The sequence below is a fragment of the Tursiops truncatus genome, chromosome 1 (genome assembly GCF_011762595.2).
Source record: "Tursiops truncatus isolate mTurTru1 chromosome 1, mTurTru1.mat.Y, whole genome shotgun sequence".
Classification (NCBI taxonomy): Eukaryota; Metazoa; Chordata; class Mammalia; order Artiodactyla; family Delphinidae; genus Tursiops; species Tursiops truncatus.
The window spans coordinates 126457724-126480289 of NC_047034.1; the positions used below are offsets into that span (position 1 = coordinate 126457724).

General features: G+C 35.0%; 1 protein-coding gene across 1 annotated transcript in view; it reads left to right on the top strand.

Annotated features, from left to right (window-relative positions):
- The window catches only part of DNAI4 (dynein axonemal intermediate chain 4), a 129627-nt gene that overhangs the window by 18040 nt on the left and 89021 nt on the right, over window positions 1-22566 (top strand). Inside the window, 4 exon segments of the mRNA XM_019919668.3 lie at window positions 6236-6420; window positions 7760-7872; window positions 13430-13586; window positions 16305-16444. Coding sequence (XP_019775227.1) covers window positions 6236-6420; window positions 7760-7872; window positions 13430-13586; window positions 16305-16444 — 595 coding nt within the window.

A 22566-nucleotide genomic window follows, 5' to 3' on the forward strand; every position in this document is an offset into this window, starting at 1 on the left:
GACATAATGTTACATATAGAAACTCCTAAGAAATCTACTAAAAAACTATTAAGACTATTGAATTCCCTGGCAGTCCAGTGGTTAGGACTCAGCGCTCTCACTGCAATGGCCCGGGTTCAATGCCTGGTGGGGGAACTAAGATTCTGAAAGCCGTGGCATGGCCAAACAAACGCAAAACAAACAAAAACAAACAAAAATAGAAACTATTAAAACTAATGAATGGATTCTGTTAGGTTGCAGGATACATGATCAATATACAAATAAATTGTATTTTTTACACTTGCAATAAACAATTTGAAAATTAAGAAAACAATTTCTTTCACAATAACATCAAAAACAATAAAATACTTAGGAATTAATTTAATAATAGAAGTGACATCATAAGCTCTGAAAACTGTAAAACATTACTGAATGAAATTAAAGATGATCTAAATAAATGGGAAAGCATCCAAAATTTATGAATTGGAAGACTTACCATTATTAAGATGGTGATACTTTCCAATCTGTTCTATAGATTCAACACAGTCCTTATCAGAATCCCAGCAGACTTCCTTGTGCAAATTGACAATTGATTCTAAAATTCATATGGAATTGCTAGGAACCCAGAATAGCCAAAATAGTCCTGAAAAAGGAGACTAAAGTAGGCAGACTCACACTTCCCAATTTCAACATTTACTACAAAGCAACAGAAATCACGATAGTGTGGTACTGATTGGCACAAGGATAGATATACAGATCAATGGAATAGAATTGAGAGTCCAGAAATAGACCCATTACATCTATGGTCAACTGATTTCTGATAAGCGTACCATGACCATTTAAGAGGGAAGGGATAGTCTTCAATAAATGGTGCTGGGATGACTGGATAGCCACATGCAAAAGAATAAAGTTGGACCCTTGCCTCACACTGTATAAAAATTAATTCAACATGAATCAAAGACATATGTAACAGTTAAAACTAAAAACTCTTAGAAGAAAACATGGTGGTAAACCTTCATGACCTTGGTTTGGTGAAGGATTCTCAGATATGACACAAAAAATATGAACAACAAAAGAAAAAAAGCCAGATGAATTGAACTTTACCAAAATTAAAAATGTTTGTGCTTCAAAGAACATAATAAAGTAAAAAGTCTACCCACAGAATGGGAGAAAATATTTGCAAACAATATATCTGTTAAGGGATTTGTATCGGGAATATATAAAGAATTACAACTCAATAATAAAAAGACAAAATCCAATTAAAAATTGGGCAAGGGATTTGAATGCTCATTTCTCCAAAGAAGGTATACAAATAGTGAAAAAGCACATGGAAAAATACTTGACATCACTAGTCATCAGAGAAATACAAATCAAAACCACAGTGTGACCTTTACTTCATACTCAGTAGGATGGCTAGAATCAAAAAGTCAGATGACAAGTGTTGGCAAGGATATCAAGAAATCAGAATACTACTGATAGGAATGTAAAATGTCCTGCCACTTTGGAAAACAGTCTGGTAGTAATTCAGGTGTTTAAACATACTGTTATCATATGACCCTGCAATTCTACATATAGATATATACACCCAAGAGAAATTAAGATATATTTCCAACCCAGAAACTTGTACATGAATGTTTATATCAGTATTATTCATAATAGCCAAAAAGTGGGAACAACGCAAATGTCCATCAGTGGACAGATGGCTAAACAAAATGTGGTATATTCATACAGTAGAATATTAATTCAACCACAGAAAAGGAATGATGCATGCAACAGCATGGATGAATCTTGAAACCATTATGCTAAATGAAACAAGCCAATCAAAATACCACACACTATGTGATGCCACTCACATGAAAGTCCAGTATAGGGAAATCTATAGAGACATGAAATACCTAAGTGGTTGCCCAGGACTGGGAGGAAGACAAGGGTTAGGGAATCAGAGTTAAAGGATACAGAGTTTCTTCTTGAGGTGATAAAAAATTTCTAAAATTAACTGTGGTGATGATTGCTCATATTTGTGAATACACTCAAAACCACTGACTTGCACACTTTAAAAGCTATTTAAAAAGATAATTATGCAGATTGTGTGTAACTTTATGCCAATTTTAAATTTTGCAAAATTTGCAAATGAATATAAAATGGAAAGATTCCTTAAAAACTTACATTTTACCAAGAGACAAACAAAAATGAAAATTGGAAGATATTAAAGAAATTAATATGAGTAATTTAAAAATCTTTCTTCAAAGATAATTCCAGGCTCAGATGGTTTCACTAGTGATATATGCCAAACACATAAGGACAAAAACAGAACAGAAGAAATGGGTATACTCCAGAACTCATGTTATGAGGCTAGAAATATCTTGATATCAAAATCTGACTACAACAGTATGAGAAAGAAACATTACAAGTCAATATCTCCAAACATAGATGGAGAAATCCTCAATAAAATGTTAACAAAATTCAATAATAATAAAAAGAGATAGTACATCATGAGCTACATTTATACCAAGAAAGATTGGTTTAACATTTAAAAATCCATTAGTGTAATTCACCACATTCATATATAGCTTAAAGGAAAAAAGCATATGGTCATCTCAATACATAAAGTATTTATTTGATAAGATTAAAATTTATTCATGATTTAAAGATTTAAAGAACATTTAAAATGTTCTTATGAAACTGGCAATCACAAGGAACTTCCTTAATCTGATTTATAAAATCCTGCAGCACTGGTTGTATTTAATGGTAAAGCATTCCTAAGAAGGATCCACTTCTATCCAACATTCTTGGAAGCCTTAGCCATTTCAGTATGGCAAGAAAAAGAAATGAAAAATGTAAGCATTGGAAAGAAAGAAACAAGACACTGAATATTTGTAAATGACACAATTATCTACATGTAAAATTTTAAATCACCTATTAATAATTATCAAATTAATAAGAGTTTAACAAGGTTATTGGATATCAAAAAAAAACAACCAAGAACAATTATATTTTTATATACCAGCAACACACATTTCAAAAATTACATATTTTTCTAATGATACCATTTATAATAGCACTAAAATGTATTAAGTACTTGTGGATAAATATAACAAAGATGCACATACCTATACTGTAAAAACTATAAAATTTTACCGGGAGACATTAAACAAGAGCCAAACAAATGGAGAGCTAGAACATGTTTATGCATAGAAAGAGTCAGCATTGTAAGTATATCAATTATACCCAAATTTTGATGTATAGATTCTTTGCAATTTCAGTCAAAATCTCAGTTGTTTTTCATTGTATTTTTTTCAGGAACTTGTCAAGGTAAGTCTAAAATTTATATAAAGCTGCTGAAGCTTAGGTATAACCGAGATACTCTTGAATAAGAACTTTGTGGAAGGACTTGCTCTCCTAGATACCAAGTTTTATATAAAGTGTAACATTAACAAAGGTATAGACAGAGAGCCTACAAGTGACTCAGGCACATATAAACACTTGTTTTATAATAAATGTGCACTAGAGAGTAATGGGGAAATAACAGGATTTTCAAAAATTCTTGTTGAGACAATTGGGTATTCACATGGAATAAAAATATATTGGCTTTCTTCCTCATACTATACACAAAACTCAATTCCAGGTATATTATAGATCTAAACATGAAAAGCAAAAATATCTTCATAATTTCAGGATTGGGAATGGTTTCTTGGATGAGACATCTAAGGCGTAAACCATAAAGGAAAACATGATAAATTTGACTACGCTAAGATGAAGAACTTCTATTCATTAAAAGATACTACAAGGAAAATTCAGCCATAGAGTGAAAGAAGACATTTTCAACACATAAAACAGAAAGGGTTCATAGTCAGAACATTTAATGAACTCTATCATCAATTTAAAAAAAGACGGAACTCAACAGAAAAGTGTGCAAAGGACTTGTATGGGATATTTTCCTTCAAAAAAAAGGAAGTCAAGATAGGAATAAACACATGAAAAGAAGTTCAATTTCATGAAAATTAAAGTCAAAATGAGATACCTGTATACCTATACCCATACTGGTTTAAATTTCTAAATCTGGCAGTGCTAGTTGTTGATGAGAATGTAGAGTAACAGCAACTGTCACAATGCTGGCAATCTTGAAAAGTTTTACAATCAACTTGGAAAACAGTTTGGTGTTATCAGGTTGACTCATCAATTCCACATCTATCTATCCCCTACAGAAATACATTTTCATGTTTAACAGTATGCTTTCACATTAATGTTTATTGAAACAGTTTTCATGATGGCCAAAAACTGGGAAACAATTCAATGTCTGTTAAAAGTAAAAGAGATAGATAAAATAGGATATACTAATCCAACAGACTACAGTCACCAATAAATGAATGAACTATTATACATGCAACAACATGGAGAGATACATAAAAGCATACTGTTGAACAAAAGATGTCAGATAATTCCATTATAATATATGGCTATTTATATAAATTTTAAAAACAGGCAAAACTAAATTACATTGATAAACTTGGTAAATATCAATACTAAGTGCTAACCAAAATCTGGAGCAACCAGAACTCTCATACTTTGTTGGTGGCAACCACTTGGGAAAACCTTTCAGCAGTATCTACTATATGTGAACATATAAATAATCCAATAACCAGGAATTTCACACAGGTATACACCCAACATAAATTCATACAGTATAGTCAGCAAAACACACGTACAACCATCTTCTTAGTGGCATCATTTGTTTTTGTTTTTTTTAAATATATTTATTTATTTATTTTGGCTGCGTTGGGTCTTCATTGCTGCTCGCGGGCTTTCTCTAGTTGCGGCGAGTGGGGACTACTCTTCGTTGCAGTGTGCGGGCTTCTCACTGCAGTGTCTTCTCTTGTTGCGGAGCACAGGCTCTAGGTGCGAGGGTTTCAGTAGTTATGGCACATGGGCTTAGTAGTTGTGGCTCGCGGGCTGTAGAGCTCAGGCTCAGTAGTTGTGGCGCATGGACTTAGTTGCTCTGCAGTACGTGGGATCTTCCTGGACCAGGGCTGGAACCCATGTCCCCTGCATTGGCAGGTGGATTCTTAACCACTGCACCACCAGGGAAGCCCAGTGGCATCATTTGTAATAGGCAAAAATTTGGAAACTACAGAAATGTCCATGAACAATAAAATAGATATATAAAATTGTGATATATTCACACAATGGAATATTGTACAACAATGAAAATGAACCATCTACAGCTATACTTAACAATATGAAGAGTTCTCACAAATATAACATTGAAAAAAAGAAACCAGATACCAAGGGTATGTGCTTCATGATTCCATCAAAGTGAAGTTCAAAAACAGGCAAAACTAATCCATGGAGTCAGTATAATCATTACCTTTGGTGGGAGATAGTGACTCTTATGGAAGGAACTTCTGAGATGCTGGTAATTTTCTGTTTCTAAATCTGAATGCTAGGTACCTGGGTGTCTTCTGTTTATGAAAATTTATTAAGGTGTGCATTTATATGTGCACATCTCTATGTATATTTTACTTCAATATAAGTTATAAAAAGTAAGTGCTATTGTTTAGGAATGCATACTTAATAAAACTTTAAAAAGAAGAAAGAAAATAATTACCAAAATCAAGTTAATGATATTCACTGGGGAGGAGGGAGAGGCAGTAAACCAGAAGAAGCAAAAGCCAGGGGAGCTGCTTGTGATCTAGGAGGGGCAAAGTCTCCTAGAGGTTCTATCAATGTTCTAATTTTTTACTTTAGTTATGATTATAAGAACATTTGCTTTGTATTATTTAACTATATGGTTATGTTTTAATTATATTTCTGTATGTGTTAAATTTCATAATTAAAAATATTAAAAATTAACCAAAAACAAATAAGCCAAAAATGTGTAATAACTTGGCTAATGTTTATTAATAAAATGTTAAATGAAAAGTTTTGGTTTTTAAAGCTTATACATAAAAAAATTAAATATACCAAAATATTAACAATCTGAATGAATTATCTTTCTATATTTTTGAATTTTCTCAAAATTAGTATATATTTCTTATATATAGGTAAAAGATGAATAAGACTTTTTGAAAAGTGTATGCCTCAGTTAAGAAACTTTTTAAGCATAAAATCTTTTATCATTCAATTTTTCATGTTTGTCCTATCCTACAAACATTGTATTTATCTTTTTTCTACTATTTTTATCTCTCTTTTTTAGGGCCTATCATTCAGAAACCCTGTCTTTTTTACTTATTTTATTTTAAATAACTATTTTCTACAGGTGACGGATATACATGGAGTTGATGTTACCCCCAGACCTCTTTACCATCCAGATCCATATACTGGTACAGCAAAGCCAAATAAACTATTGACATCACAAGAAGGATCACGTACATCAGACTTTATAGCTTCCTATAGCCTTTATCAGAATACAATAAATCCTAGTACGTTAGGGCAGTTTACAAGGTAGCGTATACTATTCTATGATTCTTTTTTTATATCTTATGTATTTTCATTTAAGTTGCACATATGTAACTTAGATGTCAGTTGTCCCCAGTCTCCCAGCTCTGTTCTCTCATCCTAGTGTGCCACCTCTGTGTTCCTCTCATGTTTTAACTAGATGTAGAGCTTGCATGTCAAGTGTTCCCCTACACTTACACCAAAACATTTGTGAAAAAATATACAGATTTTACTCAAGATTTCCTGAGGATCCAAAAGATGTGACCTAGCATCACAGACGTGTTTCTTCAGTTTCTTTCATGCTGCAGTTTAGGAGCTTTCCTTTTTTTCCCTCCCTATTCTTCCATACAAATCCTTGTTCTCCTAGGGTTTGATTTCTCTCTTGTTTTATAACTTTTTTTTTGGTAAATGACATGTTTTGCATTTACATAAATAGATACTTATATAATTGAAAATTTTTACTGCTTCCAATAGAGAAATGCAGTCTTTGCCATAATAAAACAGTACTCCTAAAACAATCTAAAGATTATGGGGAAATACTTTAGTGTTTAACTTTCAATCTGATAAATTAAAAGTTCCAGATGTTAACTAAGCACGAAATTTTAGGAGAAAATATGCTGCTCTAGAGTCTGCCTCCAAATTAGCATACAGAAGCCATGGGAGTTCTCTGCAAAACAAAGGATATTCCAGTAAACTGAAACCAACCTTTTGGAGGGCAGTTGGAACTATAAATAGAAAGGAAAAAAGTATGTAATATCATGGAGTAATGTTAAGTTTCTATGTTTAAAGGAAATTATTTTTGGATTCTTCAGTGTATTGATTTCCCACAAAGTATATAAATTTTATTTTAAATTAAGTCTTGAGAGGACATTTATCAAATTGAATAAATTGCATTTAATATGGGATTTGAAAAATGAGCAGAAACCTGGTGAAAAATGAAGGGTAGACTACTCCAGGCTGAGGCCCTGAGGTAAGAGAGCTCCATAAGTTTGAGAAACTTAAAAAAAAAAAGTGGGGGGAGAGAATATTGATAATGAAGATAAGACGGAGAATCTCGATAGGTAGGCTGTGTTTTGGATTTTTATCCTAAACATACTGTTGAGAATCCGTTGAAAGTCTCTAGGCATAGGTTTGACATGTTTTATTTCTAAAATATATTTAAAATGACTTTTTACTTAAAGAACATTAAATATCAACTCAGTATTTAAAGAACTAGTTTATTTTTATCAACTTCGCTCATATGATTACAGTATATTTGATTTCTCAGTCTGATAATGTTTTCATTTATACATTTAATTGCCCATAAAGACATCTAAATAAATAATGTTGTTATTCATTATTAAAGGTCAATTTTAGGAAGCAGTACAGTTTCTAAGTCAAGTACATCCACTACTGAATCAATAGTAGAAGACCTAGAAGAACCATCCTTTAAACGGGAAAGGTTGGCTAGTTTTACAGGTAATGAAAATCCAATCTTTTATTTCAGTAACAGTTCATTATTTCTTTAGCAAATATGCTCATTATTTTTTGGGTGCTTGAGATAGCAGAACTATGGTAATCATTCCCAAATGCTGGCCTGTGCAGTAGCTACATGAGAATTACCAGGGTAATGTTTATATATTTTTTAAAATTCTCAAGTGACTTTCTTGCACCACCAGCCTCAGTAATCACAGACCCTGTTTTTTTTGTTTTTAATTTTAAAAAAATATTTTATTTATTTATTTTTGGTTGCATTGAGTCTTTGTTGCTGTGTGCGGGTTTTCTCTACTTGTGGCGAGCAGGGGCTACTCTTCATTGTGGTGCATGGGCTTCTCATTTCTGTGGCTTCTCTTGTTGCGGAGCACGGGCTCTAGGTGTGCGGGCTCTAGACCACGGGCTCAGTAGTTGTGGCACGTGGGCTTAGTTGCTCCCTGGCATGTCGGATTTTCCAGGACCAGGGCTTGAACTTGTATCCCCTGCATTGGCAGGTGGATTCTTAACCACTGCACCACCAGGGAAGTCCCACAGACCCTGTTTTAAAAGAGCTCAGCTTCTAACTCAGGAGACAAATAATTGTGATACACTGTGATCAATGCCATATTAAGACATGTGCAGAATGTGATGGGAGTACTTACAAAGAAAATATTAACTACTGTGAAGTGGAAAACAAAAAATGAGAGAACGTTCATAGAGAACATTATTGACTTTTGAATTGGGTTTCTAAAGATAATTAGTAATTTGTCAGGAGAACAAAAGGAGAGGCCCATTCCAGGCAGAAGATAAAATATGAGGTAATGCAAAGGATTATGCAAGTAAAGTTAAAAGAATGAGGAAATAATGGTTGACCAAAAGTGCTGGAAGAAGTGGGTACTTCCTTGAGGGTCAGGATGTCTTTTCCTCTAAGATGATAATGAGGATTAGTGAAAATATTAATAAGGTTGGAAAAGTGCTTGATGGACTCTTCTATTTGGTGTTAGCATATGTAACAATGCTTCTGACAAGTAACAGAATACCCAACTACCATTTTTCCCACATTAAAAGAAGTTAAAGGTAGGTAGCTTTTGGCTTTGCTTTTGTGGCTTAATTGTGTCAGAATCTGGATTGGAAGCTCTGCTCTTTTCGTAAGCCTTTTCTTCTTGTTTCTTGCCTCATGGTCTCATGATATGTGCCCAGCTCTGGGTATTATATCCACATTAAAAGCAGAAAGAAGGAGAAAGGCAGTAGCACCAGTCACATCTCCCTCATTTATCAGGAAAGTAAACGTTTTCTCAGAAGGCTTCCTTTTTCCTGTATATTTCTGTTTTTATCTCATTGGCCAGAACTGTGTCACATTGACACCACTAGCTTCAAGAGAGGCTGGAAAAGCCAAATATTTTATTTCTCAGCCTGTATTAATGGAAAGAGCCCAGGGAGGGGAGAAAGGCTTAGCAATGAAAACTTAAGCAATTAGCAATATCTGTTGTAGGAAGATGTGCATCCTCTCAGGAGGGGACAAAGAATTGAATTATTGTCATAAGCTCCCCCAGCAGTCTCTACATATATTCTTGCCACCCTCCAATTTGTTTTTCCAAACTGTATGCAGAATTGAACCTGCTCTCCTTCTTGGATGGGACTCGAACCCAGCCAAAATTCAGATTGGGACTTGAATCGACAGGATGGGACTTGAACCCATGGAATGGGACTCAAGCCCAGCCACACCTCAGACTGGGGTCCCTGACTTAGGAGGGGACTCAAATCCACTGTCTTTTAATTGAAGCTGCTCACCTGGTGTCAGGACTTACTCAAGCTCAGATTCTTTTATCTCCTTGCAGAAAGAATTCAGCATGAGGCAAAGCGATAGGCAAAGAGTGAGTTTATTAGCATAGGATACTTGTGAGAGCTACAAGTGGGCAGGCAAGGGAGCACAGCCCTGAGAACAGAGAGCGTTACATTTTTATAATCAAAGAAGTGGGGTGGGAAGAGAAGACCACCTTCTTCCTCAGTTTTGGGTAGACGTCAAGGCTTAAATCACTAGTTCCTCCTTTGACCCTGTATGGTCTAATGGGGACGGTCATGATGCTCTTTAAATATGTATATTAGCAGAAGGGTGGTGACATATACTAATATATGGTAATTCATCTCAGGTTTTGGTAGAATGTCCCCTTTCACCTACTTTCTTTCCTTTTTCACCTATATTTCTGTCTTGCAGAAATGCTACTCTTCAAGGACTACTAACTCCCTGATTTCATGTAACAAGATTCAGACCATATATCTATTGTGTTTTAACAATGACGTTTGTGGCTTGAGTGTGCCTGGTGCTTGGATGCACCTGGTCTTTCGTCAAGGTAGTGTAGATTGTTGCTAGGTTACTAGATTCTTTTCTTGAGTGGTCAATAGTTTACAACAGTCTCCCCAAACTCCCTTAAAATTCTCTTTCTGTCTTTAATCCCCTAGTGGGATTTCTAAGCCAACTAATTATCCTACTGTATCCCTATTAGAATGATCTTTTTAATAACACAATCTAATCACATTCTCCCTGCTTAAAGCCCTCCAATGGATTTGCATTCCTCTTAAGATAAAGAAGAAAATTTTTATGTAGTGATTTGCCTTGAGGTCTACCTCTATTTGTCTACATCAAAAACAAACAAACAAACAAACGTAACAAAACTTCACCTCCAGAAGCCTTGAAGAATAATATAGATGTTTATATTGTCTTGGCCTGCTGGTGAATTCTAACTACAAAGTCAAGTCTCTAAACTGAGTCACACCCAAAGAATTCTACTTCTACCACCTGGTAGATTAGTATTTCTCAGTCTTGACTGCACATTAACATAATCTGGTATACCTTTTATTTTTTATTTTTATTTCTGGCTGCGTTGGGTCTTCGTTGCTGCACGTGGGCTTTCTCTAGTTGTGGCGTGCTGGGCTATTCTTTGTTGCAGTGCGTGGGCTTCTCATTGCTGTGGCTTCTCTTGTTGCGGAGCACGCGCATGGCACCTAGTCATGGTAGTCGTGGCACGCGAGCTCAGTAGTTGTGGCTTGCAGGCTGTAGAGCGCAGGCTCAGTAGTTGTGGTGCACAGGCTTAGTTGCTCCATGGCATGTGGGATCTTCCTGGACCAGGGCTCAAACCCGTGTCCCCTGCATTGGCAGGCGGATTCTTTTTTTTTTTTAAACACCTTTATTCGGGTATAATTGCTTTACAGTGTTGTATTAGTTTCTGCAGTGTAACAAAGTGAATCAGCTATATGAGTACGTATATCCCCATATCACCTCCTTCTTGCCTCTCCCTCCCACCCTCCTTATCCCACCCCTCTAGGTGGTCGCAAAGCACCGAGCTGATCTCCCTGTTCCATGCAGCTGCTTCCCACTAGCTATCTATTTTACATTTGGTAGTGTATGTATGTCAGTGCTACTGTCTTACTTCGTCCTAGCTTACCCTTCCCCCTCCTGTGTCCTCAAGTCCATTCTCTACGTCTGTGTCTTTATTCCTGTCCTGGCAAGTGGATTCTTAACTACTGTGCCACTAGGGAAGTCCCCTATTAGGTTCTATCTACTGTAAGATCATTCATTTTTATAATTAGCATATCTGTGCCATAATGCTACTTTAAGGTATATGTAACTAAATCATAGATGAAGATCTGGTGGTCTTAAAGAAAGAAAGTTTAGAGAATCAAGAACCAAAATTTAGGGGCTTCCCTGGTGGCGCAGTGGTTGAGAGTCCGCCTGCCGATGCAGGGGACACGGGTTCGTGCCCCGGTCCGGGAAGATCCCACATGCCGCGGAGCAGCTGGGCCCGTGAGCCATGGCCGCTGAGCCTGCGCGTCCGGAGCCTGTGCTCCGCAACGGGAGAGGCCACAACAGTGAGAGGCCTGCGTACCACAAAAAAAAAAAGAAAGAAAAAAAAAAAGAACCAAAATTTCTAGTCTCAAAACTGCCAGTATTCCTGTGTGACCTTAAACTTCTCACTTAGCCTCTCTGTTTCTCATTTTCTTCACTGATAAAACGAACAGTTTGAACTAGATATATCTCCAGTTGTGTCCATATGGGTAATTCATTTACTTTTTCACTTACCTTATATCTACCTTAGCTAGATTTGCTTATATAAATCATCTCTCCCTCATATTTTATTTTATTTTTAATTTTTATTTATTTAATTTTTTGCGGTATGAGGGCCCCTCACTGCTGTGGCCTCTCCCGTTGCGGAGCACAGGCTCTGGACGCGCAGGCTCAGCGGCCATGGCTCACGGGCCCAGCCGCTCCTTAGCATGTGGGATCCTCCCGGTCCGGGGCACGAACCCGTGTCCCCTGCATCAGCAGGCGGACTCTCAACCACTGCACCACCAGGGAAACCCTCTCCCTCATATTTTAAATTTATTGCATAAATAATAAAAATTAAAGAACATCTTTTAAAAGAAGAATCATCCAATACTGTAAAGCATTAGCAATTAAAAATTTTGTTTCCTCAGCTTCTCCGTATGCATAAGTATTTTAATTGTTATAACCATAGCGTGGGTTTTGTCCTGGATTATTCTGTCACTTTACATTTTATCACAAACATTTTCATATGTTTTTAATGTCATATTTAATTACTAGTTAATATTCATAGATGAGTATACTATTATTTATTTAGCCATTCCAAATGTTGATGATTGGTTTGTGAAATTAGTAGCTTATAGTTTTCTTAGGTTATAAGGAGAGTGTTTTTCTCAGGCTTTGGGCCTTCTTAAGGAGACTGAGCCTTAATCTCTGGAAAGTGTATACCCTTAAGTCTTGTTTTCCTAAAGCTTTTCAAGCTTTACCCATGTCAAAGCCTCAGGTATCCCTGCTTCACACGCTGTTTTTAACAGAAAACATTGAACTCTGACCTATATACCGTGTCATGGCTCTTTATTACCCATACAACCAAATCCAAACTCTCTAGCCCTGACACTCCATCCTCAGTGAAATTTTTCAAGAATCTTGGACTTCTGACAAGACTACAGGCTTGAGGCTAACCCTTTTCAGTGTATGTTTTGCATGGATATTGAGCCTCTTTTTCTGCTATATTTAACCACAACTTTCACTGGAGAGTCTTTTTAGCTCTTGGTGAAGATGATTAGAGGTGAGCTGTAATCTAAATCAAAAGTCAACCAGTAAGAAGGACAAACAGAATAAAAGGCTGTTGTAGATATAGACTAGAAATTAGCTTCAGGGCTCAGAGAAGGGTTGCATATTATCTGGGAAATACACTTGCCCATATGTCTCTTGAGTTGTATCAATAGTTGTTCACCCCAATCTCTCTGTTAATATTATAGGATAGATGTAATGGGATGCCCTTGTAGTCATGACTACACATTTGAGATTGGAGTAGGCTTGATGTATCAGCAACAGAGATGGTTTATGAGCCATAGGATCCAGTTTGGCTTCAGAGGGATTAAATAGACTACATCTCACAACATGGTCTGTTCCTGGACCGTGTAATGCCACCTGCAATGTATGACTCGTCATGGTATTTTGATGAAATGAAAATTAAAAATAACAATTAGTAAATGATTTTTATTAAGTCATGTATTTTAGATTTACAAGTTATTAGGGCAACACCTGGAAAAATTGTAACAAAAGAAGACTTGGAGAAGACTATAGAGATAATACTCACAGAGACAGAAACGATGAACTTTTTTAACCTACCAACAGTCATGGTTTCTGTAGAATCTGAAGAAGCTGAGAAAGTAAGGTATGTATTGTTCAGTTGTTTACATTGCTTTTGTAATTTAAATGCTAAATCAGAGGCTCTTATCCTTGTTTCTGTCTTTGGGGATTTCTGGATAAACACTGGTGGTACATGTGCCTGGTGAAATTGTATATAAACTTACATATGTGCCTCATGAAATTACATGTAAAGTGTTTATGCTGTATGTTTTTCCTAGAAGAGGAACCCATAGCTTTACCATATTCTTTAAAAAGTAGGTGAGCTACTAAGTTAAATAATAAAAGAAATAAAGGAGGCTTCTAAGTCTCAGTATAGGTTTTAATGATTTTTTCTTTTATGCATATATGAATTATTTTCAAGTTAAAAAGAAATGACTGTCATTTTTTATATTTAAAACTTAAAAGGGAAAATATGTTATGGGGAAATGACTGAATTAACTATTGAGAGTAGATTTTCCATTTCTCTTTATTAATGAATATAAATGGATCATTAGTTTTTGCCTCATGTTATTTTGAAACTCTCCTGTTAGGCACATACACATTAAGGATTGTTATGTCTTTTTGGATATTTGACCCCTTTATCATTATGTAATGCCCCACTTTATCTCTGATAATTTTCCTTGCTCTGAAGTCTGCTCTGTCTGAAATTAATACAGCTACATAAATAGATTATTAATATAATTGTTCAGATTAGTTTTCTTCAAATATAATAAGAATATGATTTATAGTACTAAAAAATTCATCACTAAAATAATTTTTATGGTATTATTTTTGTTCAAATATAAAATCTTGTAAAATTGTTTAGACTATATAATATAGTACAATTAGATCTCAAATAGCATACTTTTTTTTGTTTTAACATCTTTACTGGAGTATAATTGCTTTACAATGGTGTATTAGTTTCTGCTTTATAACTCAAACAGCATACTTTTAAAGCTCATGAGACATAAGGGAAAGCTCCCAGGACCAGAAAAAGGAAAGGAAAAGAATAACAATGGGATAGATAAGTGATCTGAAATCATAGAGGGAGAGATGCTAGAAGCAAATATTAATATTAGCACATGGATCTAGAGTCCACCAGTAAGTCTTGGATCCCCCACAAATTGAGACAGCTGAAGGAGAGATTCTTATATTAAACCAAGACCCTTACAAGGATCTCAGTTATCTCATAAGCAAATACATAAGCAAATACAAATTTTCTCTGGAGGAAAGCGTATCCCATTTAGACTCTTAAGGTTCATTCAGTTTGAGTTTAGTAAAAATACACCAAACCAATAAAGAAACAAGTCATTATGAATGAGAATTTTAAAAATAACAATTCCTAGATCTAAATCCTGAGGACTATGGGTAATGATATTATCAAATATAAAGTATAAAATATATGTGAAATATTTAAATAAAAGATAGAGTTAAAACATCATTAACACTAAGAAGCTATCAAAATGATTACTTATAAGACAAAAAATTTAAAAAGAATTTTAAAATAAAGTATGTTTATAATTGTTAAAATTAAAAAGTAAATATTGATTTAATCTTTGATATTAAATATTGATTTAATCTTTGATATTAAATAGATATTGATAATAGACTAGAGGTCTAACATACACCTAATCAGTTCCAAAAGGGCAGAATAGAAAGAATGGACGAGAGTTACTATTCAAGGAGAGTAAGTAATTCCCCAAACTATTGAAAAACACCATTCCACAGAAATAGGAATAAATAAAAAGAAATCCACACACACACAAACGGGACGCATTGTACTCATACTCCAAAATACCAAATATTAAAAGAAGATTTTAAAAACAGAAGAAAAAATATAAAGAACACATCATCTACAGAGAAACACACCAATAGCATTATTAGGGATAAAGAGTGTGGTTTCATAATGATAGGAAGGTATAATAATTCTAAACTTGAAACTCCTAATAAAATAACCTCTTAATATATAAAGCAAAAACTGGAAACTTGATAAGTATCTTATTAAAGTAAGAGGTATGGATATACCTCTCTTAATTATTGATAAGTCAATCAGATAAAATTAGTATAGTTATAGAAAATTTGAACCAAAAACATAATTTAATGGTCATATATAGAACTCTGAATTTAACAATTAGATGATACACACTCTTTTCAATCACACATGGAACATTTACAAAAATCATCCATGTACAAGGCCATGAAGCAAAGTTTCAAAAATTTCAAAGAAGTAGTGTCAGACAAACTAAATTCTCTGACCACAGTGGAATGAAGTTAAAAATTAATTACATAAATCTCAACTAAAACATAGATGCATATTCACATACATTTTTGGAAGTTAAAAAGCACATTTTGAAAATTCCTCATGAACCAAAGAAGAAATCATAATGGAAATCAAAGAAATACTCAGAACAAAACAATTATGAAAATAATACTGCGGGATGAGACAAAAGTAGTACTTTGAGGGAAATTTATAGCTTTATGTCTATAATCAAAATTCATAAAAACTATGTGGAGATAGTGCTAGGATATTATTGATGGGTACCGAAAGTTGTAGGGATGTCGGGGGATATAGTGTAAAAGAGTCCTTTGGAGGTAGTTTAATGCAGTCTTTCCCTAAGAAGTGTCTTGAATTTTCATTTCATTTTTTGGTGCAATCCACATTAAAGAAGGTAATTTTAAGAAAAAGCATAATATCAATAGAAAAAGATATGTGTGGTAAAAATTAATTTTTATTAATAAGTTAAGTGTATATTACTTTTTATAGCCGGAGAAACAAGAACTATGAGACTCTTTGTCGAAATAGATTAGGCAATGACTTGTATGTAGAAAGGATGATGCAGACTATTAATGGAGCACCAAAGAATAAACACGTTCAATGTGACAAAATCATGAAGGAAGACAAAGGTAATTTATGTTTTATTCTGCTTGCTAAATTACCATATTTTAATATATATTCTTTGAGTCTGTCGATTAACAAATCAATACTACAGTATATAAGGCAAAAATATAAATGATTTGGCCAAATCACAACAATAGCTGGGTGCTATGATCTACAGCTTTCAGAATTTGACAATTAAGTTACAAGCAATAAATAGAGATTTAGAAGATTTGAATAACATAATTATCTTGATTTTTATACAAACTATATCATAGAACTGTATCCTTCAAATATTTATGAAATATTTATAGAAACTGATTGTTTACTGTAACAAAGCATATCGACCATAACTAATAAAATTTAAAACATGCCAGGCACTATTTTAGGCTTTTCACATACAGGCATACCTGGGAGATATTGCAGGTTCGGTTCCAGACCACTCCAGTTAAGTGAATATCGCAATAAAGCTAGTCACATGAATTTTTAAAATGTCCCAGTGCATATAATATACTATAGTCTATTAAGTGTACAATAGCAATTATATATAAAAAAACAATGTATATGCTTTAATTTAAAATACTTTATTGCTAAAATATGCTAACCATCATAGAGCCTTCAGTGAGTCATAATGTTTTTGTTGTAGAGCATCTTGTCTTGATGTTGATGGCTGCTGACTGATCAGGGTGGTGGTTGCTGAAGATTGGGGTGGCTGTAGAATTTTTTTAAAATAAGACGACAATGAAGTTTGCTACATTGATTGACTCTTCCTTTCATGAGTGATTTCTCTGTAGCATATAATGCTGTTTGATAGCATTTTACCCATAGTAGAACTTCTTTCAAAATTGGACTCAGTCCTCTCAAACCCTGCCACTGCCTTGTCAACTAAGTTTATGTAATATTCTAAATCCTTTGATGTCATTTCAACAATCTTCACAGCATCTTCACCAAGAGTAAATTCCATCTCAAGAAACCACTTTCTTTGCTCATCCATAAGAAGCAGATTGCAGCAATTCATTCAGGCTCTACTTCTAATCCTAGTTCTCTTGCTATTTCTACCACATCTGTAGTTACTTCTACTAAAGTCTTGAACCCCTTAAAGTCATCCATGAGGGTTGGAATCAACTTCTTCCTAACTCCTGTTAATGTTTATATTTTGACCTCTTCCTATGAATCACAGATGTTCTTAATGGCATCTAGAATGATGAGTCATTCCTAGAAGGTTTTCAATTTATTTTGCCCAGATCCATCACAGGAATCACTATCTATGACAGCTATAGCCTTCAAAAATGTATTTCTTAAATAATAAGACTTGAAAGTTAAAATGACTCCTTGATCCATGGGCTACAGAATGGATGTTGTGTTAGTAGGCATGAAAACAACATGAATCTCATGGTACATCTCCATCAGAGCTCTTGGGTGACTAGGTGCATTGTCAATGAGCAGTTATATTTTGAAAAGAATGTTTTTTTCTGAGTAGTAGATCTCAACAATAGATTTATCATAATTATTAAGGACTCTAGGATTTTCAGAATGGTAAATGAGCATTGGCTTCAACCCAAAGTCATCAGCTGCATTAGCTCCTAACTGACAAGAGAGTCAGCCTGTCCTTTGAATCTTTGAAGTCAGGCATTGACTTCTCCTCTCTAGCTGTAACAATCCTGGGTGGTGTCTTCTTCCAATACAAGGCTGTTTCATCTATATTGAAAATCTGTTGTTTAGCATAGCCACCCTTATTAATTATCTTAAGTAGGTCTTCTGGTTAACTTGCTATAGCTTCTACATCAGCTCATGCTGCTTCACCTTGCACTATTATGTTATGGAGTTGGCTTCTTTCCTTAAACATCATGAACCAACCTCTGCTAGCTTCAGACATTTCTTCTGCAGCTTCCTCACCTCTCTCAGCCTTCATAGAATTAAAGGGAGTTAGGGCCTTCTTCTGGATTAGGCTTTGGCTTAAGGGAATGTTGTGGCTGGTTTTCATCTTCTACCCAGACCACTAAAACTTCCTCCTATCAGCAATAAGGCTGTTTTGCTTTCTTATCATTCATGTGTTCACTAGAGTAGCACTTTTAATTTCCTTCAAGAACTTTTCCTTTTCATTCACAATTTGGCTGTTTGGTGCAAGAGGCCTAGCTTTGGGTCTCCAGCTTTCAACATGCCTTCCTCACGGAGCTTAATCATTTCTAGTTTTTGATTTAGAGTGAGATGTGTTATTCTTTCTTTCTCTTGAACACTTAGAGACCATTATAAGGTTATTAATTGGCCTAATTTCAATATTGTCATTTCTGAGGAGGTGGGGAGGCTTGAGGAGAAGGAGAGAGATGGGGGATGAGTCAGTCAGTGGAGCAGTTGGAACATAAACTACATTTATAGAATAAGTTCACTGTCTTATATTGACATGGTTCATGTTACCTCCAAACAATTACAATACTAACATCAAAGATCACTGATCACACCTCACCATAACAAATATAATAATGAAAAAGTTTAAATACTGCAAGAATTATCAAAATGTGACATAGAGACATGAGGTGAGCAAATGCTGTTGGAAAAATGGCACCGACAGACTTGTTCAATGCAGGGTTGCCACAAACCTTCAATTTGGAAAAAATGCAATACCTGCAAAGTGCAGTAAATGAGGTAGGCCTGTATATTAACTGATTTAATTCTCACAGCAACCCTATGAGGTAGGAGCTCTTACTAGTCCTCATTTTTGGGGGGGGGGGCGCCCCCAGGCTTGCGGGATCTTAGTTCCCCAACCAGGGATTGAACCTGGGCCATGGCTGTGAAAGTACCAAGTCCTAACCACTGGACCACCAGGGAACTCCCTATTCCTCATTTTATAGAAGAAGAAACAGGCAAAGAGATGTTAGCTAATTTGCCCAAGGTCACTCAGTTACTATGGTGGACAACGATACTCCCAGACACTCTGGTTCTTGAACCTGTTCTCTTAACTACTATACTTACTATCTTTCAATGTTTATAAATTAACAACTCTGAGAACACTGCATTGCCAAACTTCTGAATGCTGTGGCCAAAAGGGTAATTAGAAGAAAGGTTATAATCTTAATGGCCTTTGTTACTCAGCAAAACCATAAGCTAATTCTTTAAAAAGATTAAAATAGACAAACTTCTAAGCAGGTGCTAAATCAAGAAAAGAGAAACTTACAATTAGTAGGAAAGCTTTGTGGCATCTTTACTTGCTCTTGTCCCACTCCCCTCCCCAGTAGAGTGGTGGTCTCAAAGATAGAAGCCTGGGCTTCCCTGGTGGCGCAGTGGTTGGGAGTCCGCCTGCTGATGCAGGGGACATGGGTTCGTGCCCCGGTCCGGGAAGATCCCACATGCCGCGGAGCGGCTGGGCCCGTGAGCCATGGCCACTGAGTCTGCGCGTCCGGAGCCTGCGCTCTGCAACCGGAGAGGCCACAGCAGTGAGAGGCCCGCGTACCACAAAAAAAAAAAAAAAAAAGATAGAAGCCTGCCTTCCCAGTGTGAGACCCTGGCCCTTGGTTCCAGAGGGAACAGAACAGACCTTATTCTCAAAGAATTTGGTTTGTATGTTTTAACCTGTCTAGGGGCTACCTGGAGGATTGACATAAGGCATTTGTGTTTTTTTTGCCTAACCCAGAACTCTCTCAGGCGATAAGCATAATGCATTCTTCAAAAAACTGTAAGGCAGATGAACAACTCACTGCTACCTAAGGCAAAATAATGCAACTGAGTCAAACAAGAGACACACTGAAAGCCTGGAAGAAAAAACTGGGAGAGACTTTCTTTGGGAAATTAAGGTATTGAAAAATTAAGAAATTTTTAAGAAAATTAAGAAATTTTCTTAATTAGAAATTTCTTAATTAAAAATTAAGAAAAATATTAAGAAATTCCTCTGTGTATGTATATTGCATATACAGAGGAATTCAGAAAGTCATGCACATGCCTAGGGCAGGATGCATGCTCAGAAAAGACCTGAAAAGATCCTAAACTTTCACTTCTGGCTGATCTCTAGGCTCAGTACAAGCAGGAAGTGAAAGCTGTGGTATAGTTTTAAGCAGCCTGTCTAAGCATTGAAGGAATTCCCCAACATGGAGCCCATCTGCAAAGACTGAGAGGGTTTTTTCCCTTTTTTTTTTTTCTTTTTTTCCTTTCTTTTTTTCCTTTTTTTCTTCTGAGTGGGAAGAAACCCAGGTGTTCAAGGAAATCTCTGTCAGGACACTAACTGACCAAAAGCTAAAAAACAAACACTTATGAGATGATACGTGACAAAGAATACAGACTTTACAAAAATAGTTCAGCAAAATCCCTTAGCAAACAAACAGCTACCACTCACAGCAAACTATGATATCAAATCCTGAGGAAGAGAGTGATTTCCAGAATTACCACATAATTATATTCAAAATGTTCAATTGTCAAAAAAAAAATTGCAAAGGATACAGAGGAACAAAAAGGTATGGCTCTTTCAAAGAAGAAATGAACAGAAACTCTCCCTGAGGAAGTATAGACATTAAACTTACTAGGCAAAGGTTTTAGATCAATTGTATTAAAAAAAAGAAGAAGAAAAAAAAGCTAAAGGAAGCTATGGACAAAGAGATAAAATAAACCAGGAGAACAGTGTGTGAACAAATAAAAAATATCAATAAAGATAGAACTTATAAAAAGGAAAAAAACCCATAAATTCTGGAGTTAAAAGTACAATAACTGAAATGGAAAAACTCCCTAGAGTTTTCAGTAGCACATCTGAGCAGGCAAAAGAAAGAATCACCAGTTTTTAATAATAGGTCAATTGAAATAATCCAGTCTGAGAAGCAGAAAGAAAAAATAATGAAGTAAAATTAACAGAGCCTAAAGGACCTGTGGGACTCCATCAAGTCACCAACATACATATAATGGAAATTTCAGAAAGAGAGGAGAAGAAAGAGATAAAGGGGCATAAAGAAAAGTTGAAGAAGTAGTGGCCTAAATATTCCCAAATTCCCAGATAAAAGACATAAATCTGCACCTCCGAGAAGCTTAACGAACTCCAAGAAAGATAAAAATAAAGAGATCCACACTGAGACATATTATAATCAAACAGTTGAAGTACGAAGAGAAAATCTTGAAAGCAGCAAGAGAAAAGTAACTCATCATTTACAAAGGATCATCAATCAGATTACACTCAATTTTCAGCAGAAACCATGGAGGCTGGAAGCCAGTGGGATGACATACTTAAAGCACCAAAAGAAAAAACTGTCAACCAGGAATTCTGTATTCTTCAAATAATCCTCATGAAGGAGAAATATAATTAAATAATTAAAACTGAATATATCCTCATGAAGGAGAAATTAAGATGTTCCTAGATAACTAAAAGCTAAGAGAATTCAGCACTAGTAAAACTGCCTTACAAGAAATGCTAACAGGAGTCCCTTCAGGCAGAAATGAAAGGATATTAGACAGTAACTCGAAGACATATGAAGAAATAAAGAAGACTGGTAAAGGTAACTACATAAGTCAATACAAAAGCCAATATTATAATGTTGGTTTGTAACTCCTATTTTTTTTGCAATATGACTTAAAATAAATGCATTGAACAATAATTCTAAATCTATGCTAATGGGCATACAAAGCATAAAGATGTAATTTGTGACAACATCAACTTAAAGTGGATGGGATTTAGCTGTATAGGAGCAGTTTTTGTATATAATTGAAGTAAGGTAGTATTACTTCAAAATAGAATGTTAAAATTTTAAGAAATTAATTTTAATTCCCAAGGCAGTCACCAAGAAATAACTTAAAAATTACAGAAAAAAATTTAGAGAGGAATAAAAATGATGCACTATAAAAAAGATCAATTAAACATTAAAGAAGATGGTCATGGAGAATTTGAAGAACAAGAAAATTTGAGACATAAAGAAGACAGATTAAAAATGGCAGAAGCCCTTCCTAAACAGTAATTACTTTAAATAAATGGATTAAACACTCCAATTAAAGAGCAAATGTTGGTAGGATGGATTAAACAAAGATAACAAACATCAAAAAAACTGGAAGAAAAAAACCCATGATCCATCTATATGTTGTCTAACAAGAGACTCACTATTTTTTCCAGTTTTATTGAGAAATAATTGACATACATCAATGTAAAAGTACAGCATGATGGTTTGATTTACCTATATTGTGAAAA